Source organism: Xenopus laevis, chromosome 1L (assembly GCF_017654675.1).
Source record: "Xenopus laevis strain J_2021 chromosome 1L, Xenopus_laevis_v10.1, whole genome shotgun sequence".
NCBI lineage: Eukaryota > Metazoa > Chordata > Amphibia > Anura > Pipidae > Xenopus > Xenopus laevis.
Window position 1 is genome coordinate 200,497,091 of NC_054371.1, and position 26,946 is coordinate 200,524,036.

General features: G+C 40.9%; 1 protein-coding gene across 2 annotated transcripts; it reads right to left on the reverse strand.

Annotated features, from left to right (window-relative positions):
- Positions 1-440: 440 nt before the first annotated feature.
- On the reverse strand, positions 441-20,468 carry LOC108717866 (beta-1,3-galactosyl-O-glycosyl-glycoprotein beta-1,6-N-acetylglucosaminyltransferase 4). Of its 2 annotated transcripts, none has more exons than XM_018265281.2 (2): positions 20,263-20,468; positions 441-4,606 (listed from the first exon to the last, which is right to left on the reverse strand). In XM_018265281.2, exon 2 carries the CDS (start codon positions 4,603-4,605, stop codon positions 3,316-3,318), a length of 1,290 nt encoding a protein of 429 aa, XP_018120770.1. In that variant the 5' UTR covers position 4,606; positions 20,263-20,468; the 3' UTR covers positions 441-3,315. The 2 variants fall into 2 exon arrangements, with proteins under 2 accessions (XP_018120770.1, XP_041424795.1); XM_041568861.1 differs by lacking the exon at positions 20,263-20,468 and adding an exon at positions 10,580-10,980.
- Between the last annotated feature and the right edge of the window lie 6,478 nt (positions 20,469-26,946).

Consider the following 26,946-nt stretch of genomic DNA (forward strand, 5'->3'; position numbering starts at 1 on the left):
TTTATTGCGACGTTTCGGCTCCTAAACTCGAGCCGTCATCAGGACGGCTCGAGTTTAGGAGCCGAAACGTCGCAGTAAAGCAAACTATTTCTTCACTACAAAGACCTGTGTGTGCGGTTCTTTTGTGCACTACAGATGATTTTTTCTAACCAGCACCCAGGCATTACCTTTGTGTAACGAGTGCACCAGCTTCGGACTGTATATATATAAATATATATATATAAACAAACTACTGGATAGGTGCACTCAGAAAACAATGGAAATGCCTAGGTGCTGGAACATATATCAAAATCTATAGAGCAAAGAAATCCGCACTCATAGGTCTTTTGTGAAGAAAAAAAATGGGTTTATTCAACGTTTCGGCTCTTAGACTAGAGTCTAAGAGCCGAAACGTTGAATAAACCCATTTTTTTTCTTCACAAAAGACCTATGAGTGCGGATTTCTTTGCTCTCTCTCTCTCTCTCTCTCTCTCTCTCTCTCTCTCTATATATATATATCACATATTAAGATACTATTAATAGAGTGTAATAGGGTGTAGCCTCTCCCCTGCAAAAATGCTTTCTTATCTGCACCTCTCTAGTCAGTACCACTCCCATCTCTGTACACATATCTGCTGAATGTGTTGTCACCACTGCAATGTTCTGGTTGTATTTACACATCCATTTACAGATTTGGCTTATTGATCTTTCTCTATGTATATACACCAGTCTGCAAACAGACTTTGTGAGGCACACACACCGTAATCTGCTGAAATTGTATTGCAAAGCTGCATTTTTCCCATAAACAATCAACCATAGAGACTAAAACAAGTGATGTTTTTTTTTTCACGGGCTGGGATACCGTGGTGCTGGTTACACGCCCCCATAAATGGGTAACCTTAACCAATGCCAACACAATTATATGGGCAGTGACAGTTTTGGTCAATAAAAATTGCCCAAGCAAAGCACCAGGCCTGGGTGCTTGAAAGTGATCATGCATGTATAGATAAAATTGTATGATTATCTGTGACTGTGTAGAGGCCTGCTGATTATTTATTGGATATAAATCACTTTGGGGATGATTGGGTAGTTTTTGAACATTTCATCTTCTGATGTTGGCCAATGCACGGTGCAGTTGAGGAAGTGAAGAGGAGCTGCACCAATGATTGGAACAGAGAGAGGCAGTCATAATTTGTATGGCCCCTTGTACTCTCTCAGCCCATTTTGCCCATCAGAGGGAAAGCATACAAGATTGGCCTGTGTTTACATTTACACTTCCTTCTGGCAGAGGTAACTCATGGGACATATTTCTCAAAGGGTGAAAACAGAGGAGGTGATTGTAGCAGTCACAGTAAAGTATTTTCCTCCAGTATGGAGAGGGTGCATCACCCATAAAGAGCCCAGTCCATCCACTCTACTATAGGAATTCTTAAACTATGAATTGGCCAAAAGCATACGCACTATGCATTATTTACTCTCTAATTAGCCCTAGTCTTTTGCAAATGGGATTCTGTAAGAGTGGCACAATATCAAGGCTGTTCCTGTATTACAGCTTCCTGCTCAGCAGAAGAAAAGTATAAGAATACCACGTTGGATCCACATTAGAATCTTTTAAGCCCTTTAGAATTTTGGAGAAGGCAAATGTATCACACAGTCCAATGAATTGCTGGAGCCAGGCCGCAAAACTTCCGCTTTAGGGTCAAGGCCAAAGAACAAATAGTGAGTAGTCATACAAAAAATACAGCACAATATCCCTGTAAAATACTGTTCAGCGATGTCATATACACCAACCAAACAGTAAACTTCTGGCACGAGGCATATCCTGACGACTACAATCTGCTTCCCTTATATAAATGGCATCCTTCCTGTTATGTCTTTAAAGGTACAGATGCAAAGATAAGCCATCTGGCTGCTTTTAAACTATATCTCCCACCACCCAGAACAAGCTGGAATTATTTATGCTTTTGTACAAACCATAGAACTCTTTCCAGTATTAGTCTAATCAGCTTTCTCCCTTGATCCAAAGGCACACCCAGCCATTAAATGGGGCATAGGTTACTACGCACCAGCTTCAAATTGCACTCAGGGTAAAGATAAAGATTAGGGAGTTCAACAAAGACCAGGGAGGGGTGGGCAACACACAGGAATTATATGGGCATTCTGAATAAGAGGGAGAGTGCAGAAGCCAACAACACAATTGGTGAGAGATTGCGACAATACAAAAACATGGACGTTCTGTAAATGCAATGCCAGGAGCAGCTCATAAATACACTACAATGAGGGTTGGACTGGGCCTCCTATGACTCACCAGAGAACCTGATATCCAGGGGCCACTTTTATAACAATTATATCAAGAAAATCCCAACATTGTATAGAGTTTATATAGTCTTCTGGTAGAAATATGAAAAGGTTTATGTGCCTACAGAAGCCAGCTACATGACTAAAGGCAAGCTTCCTTGGACGGAAGTAGTATGTGTTTATCTACTGGATAAATGGAATGTATATATTGTTGTGTAAGTATGTTCTACCTCTGACATTAGTACAGGCAATACAATCTTTGCTGCAATAACCTGCCCTGTGGGGTTTCTGTATTATTAGTATTATCATTTCCCAGTGTTAAGATTATTCAGAATGCAGAATGACCTGATCAATGGCCCCAGGGAGCAGACCTTTAAATGTAAGGCACCTTATTTCTTATATAAACAAATGCAAGTGGTCAAGCAAAATATCAAATTCATAGAGTAATACCCTGCTGTGGCTTACAGTTGCTTTGCATCTTGGGCACGGGGCAGCATTTAATGCTAAGGAACAAAATTGAAATTTGTAATACCGGCCTTGGCAGGTGTTTTTACTTCAAAAAGTCCCTGGCTCCGGAAAAAAGGTCTCTCTATGGTACAAAACACTTGTTAATGGTTTTAACAAAACTTTCGTCTATAAAATTAGAGTGAGAGGTGTATCACTGCATGATCAATGTTGTGGCCTTCAGTATGCCCCTGGCTATGGAGAAAGGTACCTCTATAGGTATAAACACTCTTAATGGTTTTAACAAGCCTTCTTCTGGAAGGTGATCAATGTTCTGGCCTTCAGTACATCCCTGGCTCTGGATAAAAAAAAGGCAAATTAAACACTATAATTGCTTGTCATTGACAGCAGCGCAGCAGCATTTCCTTGTGTAGGTTTATCAAAACATCTAGCACTGAAAACTGTGACCAGACATGTGTCCAATTCACCTTTACCCTGGCACACAGAAGAGACTTTGGTACAAATTGCACTTTGTTTGAAAGCAGGCAGAGATGGTGGCACATAGAGAATAAAGAACTGTCCAAATCAGTTTGTCTAGGACTTGTTTACCAATTCTCTCTGTTTTTCCTCAAGTTTTTCAATTAAGCACTTTATAAGAATAGGATCTACTTTGGAGTCAAACTTATTGGCAAACCAATGGCCATAATTCATAAGCCAGCGCAGTTCACCGGCGCCATAAATACACACACTGCGGATGTGCATTCCAGTGCATGGGGGATATAGGTTTTCTTCAAGATAAGACCACTTTACTAGTCGAGTTTTACTGTCAAGGTCCGTCACGTGATTCTGAGACCTTGGGATTTCACCGGGGACTCCTGGCATACGTACCAGGGTCGCCCAGAAATGTTCATCTGGGGAATAGGTGTCTTCGGACCAAGCTATAAACTCTTTAACCAAGGGGCTATCAAAAATATAACTAATAAAGGAATGGCTTAAAACAAAGTAGGCACTTCCAATAAAGATCTCGAGATTGCCCGGTGGGGGCTCTTTAGGAACTGAAGTTTTGATAGGCATCTGTTGGTAATAAAAATTCACATTCTGTACCTCATGGTGAAAACTATAGCGTTGCTTTTTAATGTCGGAGGGTCTAGATGTCTCAAGCATATTGCGTCCATTTAGCTTCTTCAGTTCGGCCACTAGCTCATAATTTGACTTTAATGGCATGTCTTGTCCGCACAAATTAATAACATAATTCCATTGCACGGGGAACTTCAGCAAGTCCGATAGACAATTCAAATCTGCTTGCAGCCTGGTAACATGAGCATAGATTACACTTTCAAGTTTGGAGGCGATAAATACATTGGGGAGGCATTTGGCCAGATTCGCCATGGCCCTTTTAAAAGCCGGCAGTGATTTCTGGTCATAGTGAATGCAATAAATGTTCACTGGATTGTAGATTGTATGAAGAAGTCTTTCCACGCTGATAGCGTCCTTATGAACGACCAAAGAGTAGGCTATGGGAAAATCTTTCTCTTCTGATGAAAGTGGTTTCAGGTCAAACTGTCTTTGATATTTATAAGCCTCACAGTCATCTGTCATTGCAACAACGTCCTCATCTTTAATGTCTACAATGTTCTTTCTCCGTATTGCTAAACTTTTCCCAATTTCAACTGGCTCCAGCTCATATATGGATGTGCAGTTAATTTCTCCATGAAGCTCCTTTGTGATGAAGCTCCTGCTGCGGACAGATTGTGAAATCAATAGGTTTGGATGCAAAACATAAGTGGTGTCTGGGTCGCTTTGCAGAAGCTTAAAAATTCCAAGAAGGAAAAATGCACACACAACCAGAGTTAGAATGCGGTGTAGAATTCTACGCCTCTTCATTCTGCCATGAGATAAATAATGACATGTTAGTATCAAGGCAACAGCTGGTCTGGTTCCTCTGAGATTATCTAACACCAATACATTTCCTACAACACACGATATTGAGATATTATACATGCAATTGGCCTATTATGAGGTCTGAAAGGTAAAATTAGAACTGAATTTATCCTACAGTGTGTTCTGGGGTTATTATAGAGGCACTGTACTTTTCCTGACAAGTGTTCTGGGGGCATTAGCCATTCTAAATACAGAAATCACGCTCTGCTTATTGGAATAATAAACTTTTGGTTTTCAAATGCATCATAGCTTCCAGGTTCTTCTTACAGCAGTTATATCCCATATGGACAAGGAGATGAATGAAACAAGTCTTCCTCCAGCTATTGCACAACACATTTCTGCTGGCCTGGCCAGTGAATGGTATTTCTTTACCTATCCTGTCTGGGAGCTCAAGCTAAGTTGAAGAAATCAGTTTTGCCACCCAAAAAATGGTTCAGAAACAGTTTTGCACCTTGTTTAATTACTATTTTCTATTGACATTTTCACCAATCATTAAAAACTCCCTAAACAGCAAGGTAAGATAACAGGTCCCTTGGGAAAAAGTTAGAGTCACAGCTTAAAGGGCAATTCACCTTCATTAGCAAAACTGTAATATCTGAAAAATACACAGAAATATGTTCAAACTTTCATAACCTGACAAATTTTGGTAATTAGGAGGTGTGGCCACAAAATGGGCGTGGTCAAAAGATTTTTTTGTCCCTCTTTTTATTTCCAAAATGTTGGGAGGTATGCACAACAGCTACAAGGCCACAGAGCACCTTTTTGGGACGAGGTAGTTGCATGCACAGCCTTATTAGTGTAATATTACACTATCCATTAATGTGTCCAACCCTTGTGCCTACTGTGAGCAAACAATCCCTATATTCTTTAAGCCCACCTGTGTCATGTATATATATATATATATATATATATATATATATATATATATATATATATATATATATATATATATATATATACAGAGCAATATATTGCTCCTTGTTCTACATGTGTAAAAATATGCATTCATTCTACAACTAAACTGGCCATAAAGGGGTCTTTGCTGCAGTTTGCAATTGTACACAACCTTGCCTGTATTTTGCTTTGCCTTGACAACGGCAACTCGAAAAACAGGTTCCCTAATTCCCTCTCTATCGGTACAAACTCAGTGAAGCTCTTTTATTTTTATTACACATTTTTTCCATAAGCAGAGAATGCTGAATGCTGCTTGCGAAGCTGGTTAGATGTAAAGGAACTGTGTACAGCCCTACTATTCTTTTATTTATACAATGTACAAGGTGTTCTGTTTTTTCACCTCTGCTGACAATGGTCCATTGAACCAGAGCTACCTATATCTCATTAAAATGTATAGGAATTATGTAAAAACTTTCATATGTGAGGACATCCCACAGTTTCACTCCAAACATAGGTCCAAATAAGTAACAGTCCCATGAAATCATGATTTTTTTTTGTGATTTATTTATACCGGGAGGCATGGCAGGAAGGTTGTGGTGTTTTGAGAGATATAAAAACATGGCAGTTCAAATACAATAGACTTATAAATGTGGCATAAGCACAAGGGTTTTGATTTCATGTTATAAATCTGAATCGTCACAATGGAGTTTTGAGACCCAAAAATGTATATATGTATGTATAGCAAAAGAGAGGTAGGCTTCTACTGAAACCAATGCTGGTAGATTCCAATATGACTTCTCTTCTCACTTCTCTTTATTGTGTAGCCATTTTAAACAAGTCTGCTGGAAAATGAGTATGTGTATTTCTCTGAAAGTACAACCCCTGACTACTTCAGCTACTATACCATTGAAGAAAGGAAAAAACAAGGGGAATAAACATAAATAAGGGGGGGTGGGGTTGAGTGTGAGCAGGAGAACATTGTAGTACAGAGACCCTGTCAATCTAGAGCACTGAGAATTAATCATAAAATAATTAATTAGGGGGCCGATTCACTAACTTCGAGTGAAGGATTTGAAGTAAAAAAACTTCGAATTTCGAAGTATTTTTTGGGCTACTTCGACCATTGAATGGGCTACTTCGACCTTCGACTACGACTTCGAATCGAAGGATTCAAACTAAAAATCGTTCGACCATTCGACCATTCGATAGTCGAAGTACTGTCCCTTAAAAAAAAACTTCGACCCCCTAGTTCGCCATCTAAAAGCTACCGAACTCAATGTTAGCCTATGGGGAAGGTCCCCATAGGCTTGGCTAACTTTTTTTGATCGAAGGAATAATCCTTTGATCGTACGATCGCACTATTTGCGCTAAATCCTTCGACTTGGATATTCGAAGTCGAAGGATTTCAATTCCCAGTCGAATATCGAGGGTTAATTAACCCTCGATATTCGACCCTTAGTGAATCAGCCCCTTAATGTATGTGTTGGAGCAGGGGGGGGTTAATTAACCATCATAAAATAAACCCACAGCTCCCCCTAATACACTTACACATTAATGTCCTTCCTATGCAGGGCCCCAGAAGACCATCTGAAGGGGAACTACCATGAAAATGGCCATTCAATATCATCTCATTTATTTGAGAGAGATCATGATATCATGTTTGGCAGCTTTGTATGAGAGTAGATTAAGGGAGCAAAGGGAATAAATGAGGCAAAATGAATGGGTTGAAAGGAATCTGAAAAGTAGAAGTCTATAGGGAGATATGAAATCAAGGAGGATTTGGAGCAAAAGAATGGCCATGGGGTAAAGTTTATGGATTTCAGATATAAGAGGACGTTATTCAGCTCATATTGCAGGAAAGGAGAAAGTGCTAGGCTGGTAACACGTGTGCTGAGCTGGCATTCTTTGCTTTGTGCACTGGGGTGTTGATTGCCAAACATGAACTCATGATCTCTCTAAAATATTTTAGGTCCGCACCCATGCTCAGGGAAATCATTGCGTATGAAAGATCTAGCTCAGTACCTGTCAAATTACATTGAACACTAACGCATTCACTGCAAGAAACATCAACCTTGAAGAGCACACCGCCAGATGAGCAGTCACTTACAGTCTGTAATCATATGACTAAGTTATGATAGTCCTTCACCCAGGCTAGATGTTTATTATGTCATATGTTCTTTTTCCAATGAGACATGTTATTTCATCATAGACATTGCTAGTGCAGAGGGTTTCCAACAGGCCTGGATAACTTTCAGTCTTGAGCTACAATGACAAGTATCCCACTGGCACCCATAGTCAAGATAGCAATAGATATTCATACACAGGTATGGGATCAGTTTTCCAGAAAGCCGCTTTTCAGAAAGCTCCCAATTATGGAAAATAATCCATTTTATCCAAATAATCCAAATTTTTTAAAGAATGGTTTTTCCTTTTCTCTGTAATAATGAAACAGTAGCTTGTACTTGTTCCAAACTTAAGATATAATTAATCCTTATTGGAAGCAAAACTACCTTCTTGGGTTTGTTTAATGTTTACATGATTTTCTAGTAGACTTAATTTATGAAGATGCAAATTACAGAAATATCCATTATCCGGTAAGCCCCAGGTCCAGAGCATTCTGGATAACAGGTCCCATACCTGTACTAATATATATTAAAATACTGCTCAAACAGAAATGGCAAGACTGAAAACAATTCCCAGCATTTAAGGTTATTTCCCTCTTTTACTAGACACTAGTGGCAGAATCACCATAAACTTCTACTGACTTAAGTGGGAATAATTACACAGTTAGAGGCCCATTATAATTATCAAAATGCTTTAGGGACTAGAAATGTTGGCTCCAAGGGCAAAGCACATCAATCCCCTGCATCTCAGAACCAGAATTTAGACTGGAAACTCCAATGGATAATTAATTGTACAGATGTATCAGAAGCAGTGATAAAGATAATATAATACATTTAATTACAATGGCTATTTTCAGTAATTTGCTCACAAAATCTTGATGTTTGCTCTTCCTTAATGTAAGCTCTTTGGGACAGGGACCTTGTGCTACTTTGTAAAGCACTGTATGCATACATTTGTAATGCTAGATAAATAAAGCAAGAAAATACTAGGGGCACACAGTCACTTGTCTTTATAATAACGGTATCACTGCGCCTCCACTAGCCCCTGTCCCACCCAACAATACAATTCATGTTGCTATTAAAGTCTGCTCCTATGGAGAATACCCCAAGGAATGAATAGTACACATTGATGTTTCCTTTATAGTACCTTAAATAAAGAAGAATTAGATATATTTTACCCTGGCAAATCTTCAAACACAACTACTGTTTGCTCTTATTCAGGTTAATGTGTATAGACACGATTCTCCTTTAATATAGTAATTGTCTTCCTACAACGGAAAATAATAAATCGAGATACAGAATTTATGGCAAAACTGATTAAACTGGGTGCTCTAAGAAATGCGAGTGCGGGGTGTTATAATGATTCAGTTATGTATCATATACCAGTGAATAAAGTCAGACAGACTCATGCCGTGTCTTGTTCATTTCCTTCCTCAGTACCTTGTGATTGTCATAAGATTTGATTTCTGAATTTACTCTTGTTTCTCTTTTACTATTTTAGCTTGATATAGATTACCAACCGTATATCAATTTTATTAAATTTTTTTCATTCTCCTAGGTATGGCAACTTGTGTTTTTCTAAATGGAGGCCAAAATTCCAGTTAAACAATAAATATGCAGGGTGTTCCATGTAGCTCCTTAAATGTAGAATTGAAGAGAAAATGTGGGATATTAGGAAGGTTATGGGGGGGACACCTACAGCTCATTGGTATGGGCTGTAATGAGTGCATATAGGTGCAAGTACATTTTGGGATTGGATTTTCATGTGGGCAATTTAACATGGAATTTAGCACTTTTACCTAGAGCTTCCTTTTGTAAATAAGTTAGCTGCAGTTATGCATCCCCCCCCGAATATACATTTAGTGGGAGGTTTATTTTATAGATAGATAGATAGATAGATAGATAGATAGATAGATACATAGATGATAGATAGATAGATAGATAGATAGATAGATAGATACATAGATGATAGATAGATAGATAGATAGATAGATAGATAGATAGATAGATAGATAGATAGATAGATACATAGATGATAGATAGATAGATAGATAGATAGATAGATAGATAGATAGATAGATAGATAGAATTGATCCTCATGGCTAGTGCACTTCAATGTTGCATATGTTTTAAATACCTATTAAAGGCAAGGGCACATGGGGCAATTGTGAGTGTTTTATCCCTGCAGCAATCAATAGCTTGGTGATAGAGAGACACTTACAGAACTACTGAGTACTCTTCAGTATAGCCTAAAGGAGACTAATGGGCTCTCATATGGCTTTGGCTGCCCTTTATTCCCCTCCTCTCTCCTTTTTATCTGTATAATACACATGTATCTCTATTTTATTTACGTTTATCTGCCACTTTGTATTTAGTTAATCTGCATTATGCCACATATAGTATTGCACTTGCTCTAATTGTCTGTCAGCAATTACTTTCTACTTGTGAACAATGTTATACTCATACTGTGTTAAAGACTTGGGTGTAGTGTTCATGCACTTGAAAGGCAAGCTGCTATTTTGTATTCACCTTTGACATTACTGGCCCACCTAATCCATTTAATTTATGGATTAATGTTGATAAAACAGAGATTATTATCCCACTATATCCCTCTCCTCACTGCACATAGTCACTGTAACAAAACTTCATGGTTTTTCTTCTGTATTCCATGCCAGATGTGAAACTCCCATCCATGCTCTTACAACCCGTTCGCACTTCCCCTTATAGCTCACACTAACCTCAACAGCAAGAATTTACTCCTTTTGCTCATATTAGTATGCCTAAATCATAAAAATTATTATGCCTAAATCATAAAATTAAATTTTTGGATTCTTGGCATCAAAATACCCAAAAGGTTTTAATATTAGCAATATTTCCTAGGTTGGGGTGGTTATGCTCACCTTGCCTATGGTCTTCTCTGGTACACATAGCTTTCTGATCTGAGACGGAGTGTAGGATACACAGCAAAAGTGCAATGGGATTTCCAGTGTAAAATGCCCTCACGCTAGGTATCAGGCTGGAGGAAGATCCACCTGTCCCACATTGGAATATGAGAGTGACAAGAGAGGCAGAGACAGTCTGGGTGTGTAATTCTGTGTGTGAGGGATAGTCAGTGTGTACATGTGTGCAAGAGGGACTGATTGTGCCTGTATGGGGTTGAGAAATAGTATAGGTGTGTCTGTGTGTCCTTTAAGTGTGATGGAAACAGTATTTTTTTATGGCATTGATATTTGAAAGTGTATTTGCTTTATATTTTGTGTGTTATTTTATTTTTTTCCTTTAGTTTTAAATACTAGTTGTTAACCAGTATAACGACAAACACTATATAGACCACTGTGGTTCAACATCCCCCAGTAATGGGGTGGGTCCTACATACAATGCAATGACTTCCAGGAAGCCCAGACTATCTGCTTGGCTTTTGTGGTGACAGATTCCAGTACCTCCAGTGTAATCAAGCCTACTGTATATGCTTTGACGTCATCTTGAGTAAAGGGCACGTAGATTCATGAAACGAAGAAGCTACTAGCCGGAAACGTATGGTCTGAGCTTTTGGTGACTAGAAAGCTAGGACAGCTATGGGGTTATCAGTCTCATCAGTGGCATTAGAAAGAAAAAAAGTTAATGGGGATCTACACCCAAAAGCTACTTGTTGCATTGTGAAAGAAAATATAATTCTAAGCAAACTTCCAATATACATTCATGACCAATTTTAGTGTTATTAAGGGCAATGGTATGTTGTCACCTGCGTTTTGTCACTACTACAAATTGTCACAAAATACCTTGCAATAGCGTATACTAAGAATGGCCCCTGCCATTATCGCGCAAGAATTGCACTAGGGCTGCTGCCAAAAACTTTGCCCTTAAAATCAATTGCTGTTGAAAGCTCTATCTGTCTGCTTATATTCTGCTGCATTATTTGAAGTGTCAAACCCAGAACAGTATAAAAACATTTCAGTCGTGGTTACGGTTACAAATAACTTTAATACCAAACAAGATAAATGTATATTGGAATATTATATATATTTTTCTTTTAAAATGCAAAAAGAAATGGTATTGACTACATGGACTATTCTATGTTTTACAATTTTTCTATAACTTTATAAAGATTGTTAACAATAATTAATTTGTTTCATTTACCTCCCTCTCATTTAAACTCTGCAAGACAGAAAAACCGTACAAAATTAAAAATCGGAATGAAACTGAATAGTCATATTTTTGTACTCTTTAAAAATGAAATGTTGAATTGAAAAGGAAGTGCAAAAGGAGACTACAATTGGTCTGCTTTGCACACGGCATTGTGTAAGTGGCTGAAAACACAGAAACCTGACACTCCCCCCCTACAAGATGCGCAAGTGAGTGGTGGGAGAGGTGAGGCATGTACAATAAGTGTCGTCCTTCCCTTCCCCTAAATTTAGACACACAAATCATGGAGCATTGAGCTATGCAGCCTGCAATGGGGTCCTGTCCTTACAGCCTGTAATAAGGCCCTGTACTTAGGCAGGTGGTAAGGACAGAATTCTGCTGCACCTCCTGATGCGGGTCTCTGCAACCACTATTTTTGATTCAATAAGAACCAAATGCATCTTAAGTGAGGACTAAGGGGCAAGAGAACCCCTTAGCGCTAGAGCAGTTGTGCTGTGGGGAAAAGAAAATAACTGCTAGTAATAGCTGAAGTATATCTTTTAAATGCACAAGACACAATGGTCTTGCAAGGGATGCCTACAGAAAATACTGCAGCTCTCAATCATAAACATTTCTATCTAGTGCTGAACCCAGCCAAGCCCCTTGATGAGGATCTGGGGGCCATGCAGGGAAATGTGGGGGCAGCGGTTTTAGATGCACAACGGTGACAAGCAGGGACTCCTCCATCATGATTGCCCATCGCAGTGTGACCTCAGTTCAGCCAAACTAGGGGTAGGCAGAAGTGGTATGTACTTAGTGTGAGCTTCCGACAGTGAAACCCAAGGCCCCGGCACAGATTTCTAGCACAGAAACTGAGACTGACCAACTTAAAGAGTTCAAATTGCCACTTTGCTGGCTTTTATTTTGAAATAAACACAATTCTTCAGCACACTGGCTTCACATGGGGGAAATTACATATCATAAACTGTCCAGCTTCACACCCTGACTGGTGTTCTCTTTACTCACGTTTGAGTTTAGCCCTTACTGGCTTTCAGCAGACCACCAATCCCAGAATCCTCACTGGGCACACGTGAAACACTCTTGTCTACTGGGAGCGGTTTCTCTTGTCCTCTCTCCAGACTATTGGAGCTCTCTCCAACTCAGGGGAATCACACTTTTGTTCCCAGGTGCTCACAAGCACTCTTTTCCATGGCCCCTCACCCTCCTTTACTCCAGGAGGTTTCTATGGGGAAGCAGCAGTAGTAGCCCTGAGTTGTTGCACCACATCTCCTTTTAACTATCCTTAAATAACTAATTAGCACTGCATGCTCAGTGTTAGAAAGCAACCCACATTTGGCATCATCAGTATTCATACTGGATATATCCACTGACAGACATTTTCCGTCTGCAACATTCCTTCTAGGGTTGCCACCTTTTCTGGAGAAAAATACCGGCCTACCTATATATTTATCTTTTTTCCCTATTAATAACATTGGGATCAACCATCATTTTTACCGGCCAGGCCAGTAAAATACCGGCCAGGTGGCAACCCTATCTACGGCCTATAGAACAGGAGTGGGGACACACACAGGATCTGGGGTATCCAGAACCTCACAAATTGGAGCCTTAAGAGGAAGTTTTACATCAACTTCACTTTCCTCTACACTTACCACCATTGATCACCATGCTATCTTTTTCCACAAAACACTCAGTTTGGTTGGCACTCAACACACACTCACTGAGCTTAACACAACCCTCTGTCTGTAAGGGTTCACTATCGGTGGTATGGGAATCCTCCAGACTACTGGAGCTCTCTCCAACTCAGGGGAATCACACTTTTGTTCCCAGGTGCTCACAAGAACTTCTTTCTATGGCACCTCACCCTCCTTTACTCCAGGAGGTCTCTATGGGGAAGCAGCAGCAACCCTGATGTGTTGCTCCACACCTCCTTTTAACTATCCTTAATTAACTAATTAGCTAGCTACCTAGTTTCAGCAGTTGCAAAACCTTACATAGAGCAATGGATGGAAGCCCACCCTGCTCTCTTCCATCCACTCCAGGGACCCATCATCCAGCTTTTACTGAGCCGGTTCACACTTTAGACTGCTTTACCAGCTGCAACAATACCGTTTTCCCTGGAGTTTAGATTTCACCAGCTTAATGCTGGTGAAATACACATAATATAGTGCCCTTTAGACCCATATCTTATATTAGCTTTTCCCTCCCTGTTGCACCCTAAGCACCTGCCTCATCTGCCTACCCCTAGTTCCAACTGTTTCTATTAATATCCAAACACAGAATGCTGTATAACTCCAGCTACATCCCTTACATCATTGGCAGATTAAATACACTTTATGTCTTTACAAGGTTTCATTCATTTGTGGAATGATATAAAGTACAGAATCTAGTGGGAATATGTCTAAAGTAACTAGACTTGCTGAGTAATCTTGGAAAGGTTCCATTGATCATCTGAGCAACTTCTTCAGCTGGACTGATTTCTGCTTATTCATTAGGTTGCCATATGAACACAAAGGCAGTCTGGACAGGAATATACGGGACTGTATAAGAAAGCTGTGTGTTCAAATAGCAGGGCTGTGAACCAATGAATTAATATCAATGTTTGAGTATATATTCTTTAATGTCCAAATTTCCACAAAAAGTGCAACACTCAGATAAGAACTTTTTAATTTTTTACTAACTTGAATGCTGCTTTCTCTAGAGCAGGGGTGCCCAACTTTTTTTTTACCTGTGAGCCACTTTCAAATGTAAAAAGATTTGGGGAGCAACACAAGCATGAAAAAAGTCCCTAGAGATGCCAAATAAGGGCTCTGGTTGGCTACTGGGTAGCCTCTGTGTTAACTGGCAGTCTTCAGGAGGCTCTGTTTGGCAGTACAACTGATTTTTATGCAACCAAAACTTGCCTACAAGCCAGAAATTCAAAAATAAGCCCCTGCTTTGAGCCCACATCCAAGGGATTGATGAGCAACATGTTGAGGACCACTGCTCTAAAGGGTGCCAGTGCTGCAACCAAAAGTTGCTGAGACCCATAAACTTTATGAAGAAGACATTTCTTAGTATTTCATTGGGTCCCCTATACTTCTAAACAGCAGTTGCAGGATCTGCTTTATCCATAATAACACCCCTGAATAATGTATACAGTCAACCAAATATTGCATTAGTGCCATGAGACAGAAGCAGCATGAAAGAGAGTTCTGCCTGCCTTATGTTTGGGTAGATTTCTCCTGTAACAGTATGCCATGTAAGTCTACTGCTGACTAAAATGCTGGTTTTGCTTCCCGCACCTGTTTCCTGCTGTGAAAAGGGACGGAATTGGGGGGCAGCCAGTTCTTCTGCAGTGGGACCTGGGGAATATTAGGAGAGAAATATTTTTTTTACTTTTGTTTATGCAGCATTATCCAGACACCTCAGGCACTCAGTAAGGCAAGGCAATATCTGACCCCCTGTGGTGCTTAGATAGGACCTGCTATATTAATCCTCTGACATTTATTTGTATGGGCCCAAGAATTCTGTCAATAGCTGTGTGTAAATGCACCTAACACCCACTTCTCCCAGCTTTCACTTCCAGGCTTGGCAATACTACTGTCACAGCCAGAAAAAAAAGCACCAGGGTAAATGGGAGATTTCCCAGCCACATTACACAGCAGGAAACATTCACAACATTTTAAGAATAACAAATAAAATTACTGGCGGGGATTTTTGTTTTTCTTGTAATATAACCACAAGTTATTTGTTATTTTCCCTTATTTATATAGTGAGACGTGTGCTTTTACAGACATGCGTATGCCCCCTGGAAAAGGGTGATTATGAAATTGATGTGAAGTAATAGACGGGAAAGAAGATTTCCTCCAAGCTACAAAGCACCCTGTCTGTCCTTGCTCTTGTGGAGCTGCAGCAGGAACAGATATGTTGACTCTCTTATTATTATCTTATTGTACTACTAATTATATAGCGCACTAAACACAGGTAGCTCCATAGGGCCCATTAACCTTACATACACCAAGAAGCAGGTCTACTAAAGGTTTGGTCTGAATCAGTTACAATATCACCAAAGTCACAAAACAATTTCCTGACAGGGAGAAAAGTGTTGAAACGACCGGTAAAACCAAATTGTTGTATTTGCAATTAAATATAATAAACTGTTACCCTGCACTGGTAAAAACTGCATGTTTGCTTTAGAAAGCTGCCGTGTAGTCATGGGGGCAGCCATTCAAGCTGAACAGCGCAAAAGGCTCATGTTTACTCAAGAGATAACAGATAAACTCTACAAGTAAAATGAGCTTAGTTCTTACACGAGAATATCAACAGCGAAAATTCTTCTCATATAAAATAGGATGTTTATTGCCAATAGAGTTTATATGTAGGTGCTCATATTATAAAAAAGTCACTTGTTGACCTTACCGATCCGATCCTGTAATATATGAAAATGTTGAACGTGCATCAGGACAATATTCTGTTCATTGGAGTGTTAGCGTTCAGAGGCAGCACTGTGCTCTAACAGCCCCTCCTAATCAGTAATCTCTGAAGCAAATTGCATGTGGTGAGTGATACATTCTGCTAATTTACATTTTAAGGCTATGCTTATGCTGTGCTCCCTGATAAAGTAAGTGTTTGTTATCATTCTCTATTGCAATTGCTATGACCATAAACTACTGTTAAAGGGGAAGGAAACCTCGTCGGCGCTAACCCCCCTCCCCCCTCCCGTGTATTGCCCCACCTCCCTCCTCCCCCCTGGCCTACCCCTCCCGCTGGGCAAATGCCCCTAACTTGTTACTTACCCTTCTGCGCAGGTCCAGTCCAGGGAGTTCACAGGCGACATCTTCTTCCACGCGATCTTCTTCCTCCTTTGACCGGCGTTTTGGCGCATGCGCAGTAGGATCGGTTCGCCGGTACGGATCTACTGCGCATGCGCCAAAAGTCACGCGCATGCGCAGTAGATCAGATCGTACCGGCGAAACGATCCTACTGCGCATGCGCCGGTCAAAGGAGGAAGAAGATCGCGTGGAAGAAGATGTCGCCTGTGAACTCCCTGGACTGGACCTGCGCAGAAAGGTAAGTAACAAGTTAGGGGCATTTGCCCAGCGGGAGGGGTAGGCCAGGGGGGAGGGGGGGCAATACACGGGAGGGGGGTTAGCGCCGACGAGGTTTCCTTCCCCTTTAAAGCCAGTGCCAGTCTGTTATACCCTCCCTCATGTGTTGGCTCAGGACCCAAACCTGTCTCCCCTCAATAACAGTCGATGCCCGTAAGCTTTACCCCCAAAACATCACAAGAAACATTTGAGTAGTGTTAAGTCCAGTAGGGTTTTATTAGCATTTATAAGAAAGAAATTGATTAAAACTACCCAAAACACTTGTTAGTATCCAATAAAAACAGCTTAAACCAATATCAAACCTGTATAAGTATTGTACCTGTACAAACAGTATCCAGGTAGGAGGACAGAAGGACAATATGCAGGATGACTACATGTCGTGTGGATAGCAATAAATTGCACATTGGCAGTCATCCTGCATATTGTCCTTCTGTCCTCCTATTTGAATTTATATTGGTATATGCAGGTGCATGGACGGAGCACCTGAGAGACAGTTGGACTAGCTACACTACGCTTATATGTGTATAAACTACTGATTGAAACAGTATCCAGGACTGCCTGATTATCAGTGGGAAGAGTATATGAAATCTAGTTTATTTTGTTCCCTAAATAAAGACTCCCCCAATCCAAGAGCATGATACTAACCAATTATGGATGATAGAAACAATATAAATGGCACATTTATTATTGAGTTAAACATGAAGATATCTCTGTATAAGACGCTTAGTGTACATTGTATTGCTCAGTTAGCATTCTGTCAGTTTCAGGATAAATTACTGTAGGCCGTTGGCAGGTTGAAAGGCTTGGGGGGATCTACTCTTAACTACCTGCAGATTTGCAACTGTTACTGAATTATAAAACTCAATACTCCCTGAAAGCCTTTTTCAAATGTTACATTGTATTTAGCTGCTGCTGTCAGGCGGTTTGAGTACAGTGCTACAAAATATACTGCTTTTTTATAAATAAATGTTATTGATAATATTTTAAATATTGATGTAGAGAGCTGCAGTATGACAGTGGCTGCCGGACTGCTTATTTATGAATCTGATATATATTGTTATCATCAGTAATTCTGTATAGTCTTGCACTGGCACTCTTACATACAGTACCTGTGACACACTATACTGGTAATACTGTCCCTGTGACACACTGTACTGGTAATACTGTCCCTGTGACACACTGTACTGGTAATATTGTCCCTGTGACACACTGTACTGGTAATACTGTCCCTGTGATACACTGTACTGGTAATACTGTCCCAGTGATACACTGTACTGGTGATACTATCCCTGTGACACACTGTACTGGTAATACTATCCCTGTGACACACTGTACTGGTAACACTGTCCCTGTGATACACTGTACTGGTGATACTGTCCCTGTGACACACTGTACTGGTTATACTATCCCTGTGACACATTGTACTGGTTATACTGTCCCTGTGACACACTGTACTGGTTATACTGTCCCTGTGACACACTGTACTTGTTATACTGTCCCTGTGACACACTGTACTTGTTATACTGTCCCTGTGACACACTGTACTTGTTATACTGTCCCTGTGACACACTGTACTGGTAATACTGTCCCTGTGACACACTGTACTGGTAATACTATCCCTGTGACACACTGTACTGGTGATACTGTCCCTGTGACACACTGTACTGGTTATACTATCCCTGTGACACACTGTACTGGTTATACTGTCCCTGTGACACACTGTACTTGTTATACTGTCCCTGTGACACACTGTACTGGTAATACTGTCCCTGTGACACACTGTACTGGTAATACTGTCCCTGTGACACACTGTACTGGTTATACTGTCCCTGTGACACACTGTACTTGTTATACTGTCCCTGTGACACACTGTACTTGTTATACTGTCCCTGTGACACACTGTACTGGTAATACTGTCCCTGTGACACACTGTACTGGTAATACTGTCCCTGTGACACACTGTACTGGTGATACTGTCCCTGTGATACACTGTACTGGTAATACTGTCCCTGTGACACACTGTACTTGTTATACTGTCCCTGTGACACACTGTACTTGTTATACTGTCCATGTGACACACTGTACTGGTAATACTGTCCCTGTGACACACTGTACTGGTAATACTGTCCCTGTGACACACTGTACTTGTTATACTGTCCCTGTGACACACTGTACTGGTAATACTGTCCCTGTGACACACTGTACTGGTAATACTGTCCCTGTGACACACTGTACTGGTAATACTGTCCCTGTGACACACTGTACTGGTAATACTGTCCCTGTGACACACTGTACTGGTAATACTGTCCCTGTGACACACTGTACTTGTTATACTGTCCCTGTGACACACTGTACTTGTTATACTGTCCCTGTGACACACTGTACTTGTTATACTGTCCATGTGACACACTGTACTGGTAATACTGTCCCTGTGACACACTGTACTGGTAATACTGTCCCTGTGACACACTGTACTTGTTATACTGTCCCTGTGACACACTGTACTGGTAATACTGTCCCTGTGACACACTGTACTGGTAATACTGTCCCTGTGACACACTGTACTGGTAATACTGTCCCTGTGACACACTGTACTTGTTATACTGTCCCTGTGACACACTGTACTGGTAATACTGTCCCTGTGACACACTGTACTGGTAATACTGTCCCTGTGACACACTGTACTGGTAATACTGTCCCTGTGACACACTGTACTGGTAATACTGTCCCTGTGACACACTATACTGGTAATACTGTCCCTGTGACACACTGTACTGGTAATACTGTCCCTGTGACACACTGTACTTGTTATACTGTCCCTGTGACACACTGTACTGGTAATACTGTCCCTGTGACACACTGTACTGGTAATACTGTCCCTGTGACACACTGTACTGGTAATACTGTCCCTGTGACACACTGTACTGGTAATACTGTCCCTGTGACACACTATACTGGTAATACTGTCCCTGTGACACACTGTACTGGTAATACTGTCCCTGTGATACATTGTACTTGTTATACTGTCCCTGTGACACACTGTACTGGTAATACTGTCCCTGTGACACACTATACTGGTAATACTGTCCCTGTGACACACTATACTGGTAATACTGTCCCTGTGACACACTGTACTGGTAATACTGTCCCTGTGACACACTGTACTGGTAATACTGTCCCTGTGACACACTGTACTGGTAATACTGTCCCTGTGATACATTGTACTGTTAATAATGTATTTATGACATTCTGTAGTGTAGTTAATAGTGTGACAGTGACACAAACCAGGCAAGTTGAGAAGCTTTAGCAAGGGCTGAAGCCAAGTAGTGAGAAAAGAGGAAAGAGTTACTTACGAAAGTGCAGCAGAGCAGTAGGGTCTTGGGGCAAGGTCGAGCTGTCTGTAGTCATGGGTGAATACAGCCTGTAGGAATGGGGCAGGGTGTTGCAGTTTGGTCTCTCTGTGCTGAGCCTGTGAGTCTGTGCTGAGTCTGTGCTGAGCCTGTGCTGAGCCTGTGCTGCTTCTGCTGCTGGCTGTGTGTCTGTGACAGGGCAGGGAAGCGTCTGGCTCACTGACAGAAGCACATTAGAAGAGCAGCGAGCTCCTCCTCCTAACCAGGGAAGGAAGTTGCAAATAACTGACTTCAGAATCATAACTTGAGGTATTAGTGTAACTACATGGTATTTAGGGACAGGCAACCTTTACATTTTGGCAGTGTCGGACTGGGACACCAGGGGCCCACCAAAAAACCTTTGACCAGGGGCCCACCAATTCATCTTAGACCAGGGGCCCACTCTTAATACTGTTTTTCTTCCTCTCCTCACTCAACCTCTATTCTCCTAGTCTCTAGTCTTTACATAATATAATCTATTTTTCCATCTATTTAGCCTCTTTGTTCTCATAGAAATAGGTAATGACCATGAAATAGGCCAAATGTTTAGCAGCATGAGGACCCACTGATACTTGGCCCACCGGGACTTTTCCTGGTATCCCTGTGGGCCAGTCCGACACTGCATTTTGGCCCTCCAGCTGTAGCAGAAGTACAGTACTAAGCACTCAGCTCCACAAGGGACACTGGGTGTTGTAGTGAGTGCCAGAGCCTGTCCATCCCTGATTTATTAACTCACATCTCTGCAGGGCACTGGTAATGCTCCGTTCCACTATGTAACTAACAGAACACAGGATTGATGACTAATAGAGGATAGTGCAATATCTAGAAGTCACTGGGTCCCACTGCAAAAAAACATTTTGGGGTCCCCTTAAACTCTGACAATAAACCATGCTTGATAAACATACAGTAAAACTAATGTTCTAGTGTCCTACAGGGTCACCAGTACCTTCTAGCCCCCCCCCCTCAGATGTCACACATTGTACCAACTCTATAATTACCCTCCTGGTAAAAGAAGATTAGCAGAAGTATGGGCTGTTCCACTGCTGCATTGATCAATAATGTCAGCTTTAAGTGAGACTTTTATAGCTCTGATTGCAACATTGCGCTGCCTGTATCTTTGTTTACTCCCAGCTTCCAGCTGACTTATATTCATACCAGAGGACTTCAGCCCCTAGAGGGCACTGTTAACGTGGGGACACCAGATAGGACAGTTTATTTTTGGACCTTTCATTTGAATTCTGCAATTAAGGGAAATAAAAAGCTTTTTTTTTTTTTTAGGGTGTTTAGGGTGATCTGAAAACCAGCTATTCCGAATTATGGGAAGGCCATTTTATTCATACATTTAAAAAAATTTAATTACTTCTCTTTTTGCTGTAATAAGAAAACAGTACCTTGAATTTGATCCAAACCTCCAAACCAAGTCTATTGGGTTTATCTGATGTTTAAAGAAGACATTTTGTGTAAAAGATAAGAATGAACCAGTGCATTATACTCTTTTAGATATAGAAGAATTGTGCTTATAAAGTAGTGTTTCAGGCTGATTTAATGAATATTTCAGCAAAAACCCTAATAATCCCTCACTTCTCTTCCACTTCCTGCTTCCTGAATTCCCAGGCTGTGCGGGGGAGCTGGTGGCACTCAGCTCACTGCACTGTAGGACAGGGACCAATCAGCAGCTAGCAGGACCTAATAGGGAACTGAAGTCTGTTTATGCTTGTGTCACTGCAGGACTGTGATTGGCTGTCCCCTCTCCTACTGTGCTTCTGGCAGGGACCATTAGGACACACCCACCCCTCATTTGAAACAGGGACAGTGTCCAGTGAACAACTATAGGGAGCTCTAATAAAGGGGCTATTTTTAAAGATAATATTAATTTTTAGCACCATGCAAAAGCAACACCATATATTACTCATAATTGCCTACAAAATTAGGGGTTTTTCATTCATGCTATATGTCTCCTTTAAATGATTTTGTGGTAGACTTAAGGCAAGAAGATCCAAATTATGGAAAGATCTGTTATTCGAAAAACCCCAGGTCCAGAGCATTCTGGATAACACTTCCCGTACTTGTACAAAGGCCTTCTCCCCCATCCACCCAAACTATGCTCCTTTGCAGCCCATGAATTGCACCTTAGTGAAATGTGGGCCCTGAATGTAGTACCCCCATGATAGTGGCCCCAAAAGAAATTAAGGGAGTGGGGATGTTAGAGACAAAGTGTTTACTAAGCAGATATAGAAGAGGACAATATTGTACCAGAAACCAGTGGTGGAACTATTGGGGGAGCAGGGGGTGCGATTGGACCAGGGCCTGCACCACCTCAGGGCCCCCGGCAGCTCATGCACCACTGAAGCCAGCTGTAAAATCGTGTACAGAGCAGTGTGGGCAGCCCCCCCCAGTCTCGTACCGGCCCTGCCCAGTCCCGCCCAGTCCCATCCAGTCCCACCCCTGCCCCCGCTTAATCCTACCCCTGCCCCCGCTAAGTCCCGCCCCTGCCCCCCACTATTTACGTTACTGCAGACACCACTGGAAAAGCTGGGCTGTCCAGTTCAAAACAGGACAGGTGTCTTTCCTAGCCATGCTACAGATGCTTCCCATCTGCAGCAATTCAGATGCAGGAGCAGATTAGCAGCTTTCTACACTAACACACAATTACTTTTAAAACAGGACACACACTTTTTAGGGGTCCTCAATTCAGTGGCAGTGGCGTAACCAGATGTTACTGGGCCCCACAGCAAATTAATTTCAAAGCCCCAAACATATCCAGAGGTTGTCTTGTTTTACCAATAGACGTTGATTTGTGCCTTATTGGGCCCCCTATATCTCCTGGCCCCCCCCTGCAGCTGAAGGGTCTGCATCTTCTGTAGTTACGCCCCTGATACTAGGTTTACCATAATCACAGCAGCACACAAGTGTACACACATGCACACACATTGTTTACTGTATCAAATTGTTTTAACCATTAAAAGTTTCATTACTCAGTGTATGTGGTGTGAGCGCTAGTCACACTGCATAAATACTTTTTTATTTTATTTCTGTGAGTCCTACATCTTTATAAAAAAAAACACTAAATTTAGCAAAGCTGGGCAGTTTGACCGTTTGGCATAAAACAACATTTTTGGGATCAACTAACTTCAGAGAGAATTTTTGGCCTTGCAATCTAACGTATGCAGAATTCTGCTACGGCAGCACAATACTGATGTGGGTTTTTAAATCTGTACAAACAAGAAATCTCCTTAAACTATCTACTTGGTACTGATACTTGTGGGAAACATGGGGCTTTTTTAAAAATCATGTAGGTGAAACTGTATAATCATTCGAGCTACAGTGCACTTTAAGTGATACTGACACTAAAAAAAACTACTTTTTAAAATATGAATGTACATTAAAAGTTACCTCTAGGTCATGCTGATTGTTTTTTCCTGAGAAGTTTGTTTTGGTAAGTAATTGTTAGTTGAGGTTCTTAAACCTGACTGTTTTGCCAACCTGACTGTCCCATCCCAACCTGTCAGAGTTTCTAATGCTAACGGACTCCTGCTGCACAAATATGGCAGCCCCCTCATAGGCGATCACAGGGAGTCAGATCGGTCATGTAAAAGCATTGGGTAAATACTTTATGGCAAAATTATAAGAAGCATGCAAAGTCAATTTAATGGTAGATGTAAAAAAAAAGCTGCTGAACCAAAAGATAAATAATTCTAAAACATCAAATTATAAAAAAAAAAGTAGACCAAATGCAAAATATCACTCTCTACGCCATACTAAAAGTTAATTTAAAGGCGAACAACTCTTTTTCTCTCATTTAGAGTATACAGGAGTAGGAACCAGTAACTGGCAGGACTACAGCTTGGTAACCTGCAAACACTGGTAAGTAGACTATATATAACTATATATATAACCATATAACTATGAAGATTTTCCTTCATCCAGGTCATGGTATATCTAATATAAGTAATTATAAAACAACTGGATTTTCTGAGTTGAACTCCAGTCAGTTGAACTGAAGAAGCTCCTTGGATGAGTAATGAAACGTCTTCAATAAATTCTCAGCAAGTCCAGTTGTTTTATAATTACTTATATTAGATAGAATATAACCAGTTACTGGCAGGGCAACAGCTTGGTAACCTGCAAACACTGGTATGTAGAATATATCTCAAAGCACAACTGCAAGATGTTAATGATCAATGACGGTCACTCTTTCCAGGTACTCAGCAAGGGAAACCAGAAGCAGGAGGAAATCAGCTGGAGGGACACTGAGCAGAGTACTGAAGATGTAAGTAGGGTTTCAGGGCGTATACAAGGGAAAGTAGGGTGAACTTACTTCAGCATGTATGTCCTTGGAAAATTTCATTAGTGTAGCAGTACCATGAAGTGTGACAGGTGTGCAGGAAAATCACAGCTATATCCTGAACTTGATAGGAAACAGCAGCAAACAAAAGCCTGAGCAGCAAACTATGCAGAATAGAATGCAGAATATAATGTCTGAAAATAGCTGGGTCAGAGCCAAAACAACAGACTGGAGCTAACCACTAATCAGAAGTCATGAACCAAGCTTGGGTCAGAACAGAGAAGCCAGAATGATAATTGCTTGAAAAGTGAAGATGCAGCATGACATACTCAGATAATAGCCTCTGTGATAGCAGGTATAGTAGGGAGAGATGGTGCCTATAGTAACAGTGGGATAATAGTCTCTGGGAAGGGAGTGTGACTGTGGGATAGCAGGTATAGTAGGGAGAGATGGTGCCTATAGTAACAGTGGGATAATAGTCTCTGGGAAGGGAGTGTGACTGTGGGATAGCAGGTATAGTAGGGAGAGATGGTGCCTATAGTAACAGTGGGATAATAGTCTCTGTGAAGGAACTGTGGCTGTGGGAGAGCAGGTATAGTAGGGAGAGATGGTGCCTATAGTAACAGTGGGATAATAGTCTCTGGGAAGGGACTGTGGGATAGCAGGTATAGTAGGGAGAGATGGTGCCTATAGTAACAGTGGGATAATAGTCTCTGGGAAGGGAGTGTGACTGTGGGATAGCAGGTATAGTAGGGAGAGATGGTGCCCACCAATAGGGACATGTGCAAAGTACAAATTTTGATTTTCTAAATTTTCATTACAATCCACAAGTTTAGCAAAATGTTGGAGATTAATAATTTGAACAACACTATTAATCAGAATATGTGCTGTACACAAATATATATCCCCATTTAAACGCTTATTTATTAAGAAGGGAATTTAACCAACTGGCCATCAGGGCTCAATTCCCTACATAACAAAGTCAGTTTGGGTCAGCTAGACCAAATTAAATTCCACTCATTTAGTCCTTTAAAATCAAAGCACTTACCTTTTATTGAGCCACAACAGATTTTATATTCATGAGCAGTGACTATGTAGCATGACATGCGACGAAAGAACAAAGATTTAGAGAAGTATCTCTCACTCCCTTAACACATATGCATATTATTACAATTCTATACCTCTGGGGGACAAGAGAGTAATTAAATCATATCTGGAGAATAGTGCAATCAGATCATCTGAGCTGATCACAAACAGATTGTCTGCCAATAAAGCTACTGATGTTTGAGGCATTTTAGAAGGAAAGCACAACTTTCCTAATACCTCAGGCAGGTGCTCCTGTTAGCAGAAAACTGCACCGGTCCAGGGTACTTGTGAGCAAGTAATCCTCTTCCTCCCTTCTCTGATGCATGCACAGTAGAGAGAAAAAGCTGACTTGTTTGTTAAAATTCAGCATTCGCAAATGACACAAAGATAGAAGCAGGAAGAGGATCACTCGCATGGACCCCAGGCTGTTGCAGTTTTCTGCTAATGGGAGCACTGGCCTGGGATATCAGGAACTGATTACAATTCTTGGGGGGTGCCCTGACATTTAGCACCCCCCTGCCCCATTGATTAGACTTTTCTTTCTCATTTAAAGGAGAACTAAACCCTAAAAATGAATATGGCTAAAAATGCCATATTTTATATACTGAACTTATTGCACCAGCCTAAAGTTTCAGCTTGTCAATAGCAGCAATGATCCAGGACTTCAAACTTGTCACAGGGGGTCACCATCTTGGAAGTGGGCTCTGAGCAGCTGTTGAGAAGCTTAGCTTAGGGGTCGTCACTAATTATCAAGCAGAAAATACGGTTGTCTGTAATATAAGCTGATGCTACAGGGCTGATTATAAAATTCTGATGCTAGTTGCACTGGTTTCTGTGCTGCCATGTAGTAAAGTAATTATCGGTATTAATTACTAATTAGTCTTATATTGTGACATTTCTATTGTATGTGTTCTGTATATTGTGAGTGAGATTATAGACATTCAGCCTTGACCTCTGGATCCTTCCCTAGGCAAACTTGCCAATAGTTTTTGATTTCCTAGTTTAACACATATTGCATTTGGAACGTGTTTTTTTTTTTACTGTTTTGTGTGAACGTTGTTTTTTTTTTTAGTTAGATAAGTTACTTCTGATGCCACTTCAAAGCACCTTATACACAGCAGCATTGTAGTTACAATCGGTGCTATAAACCACCAGTGGTGTAACTTTGGGTCTGAGCCCCTTCCCCAAACTTTCTTTTTTTTGTCCCCCATACATGAAATTGCAGGTTGTGCACAAAATCACAGGTCACCCAAGACCACTCCCCTTACTGGCCTCCT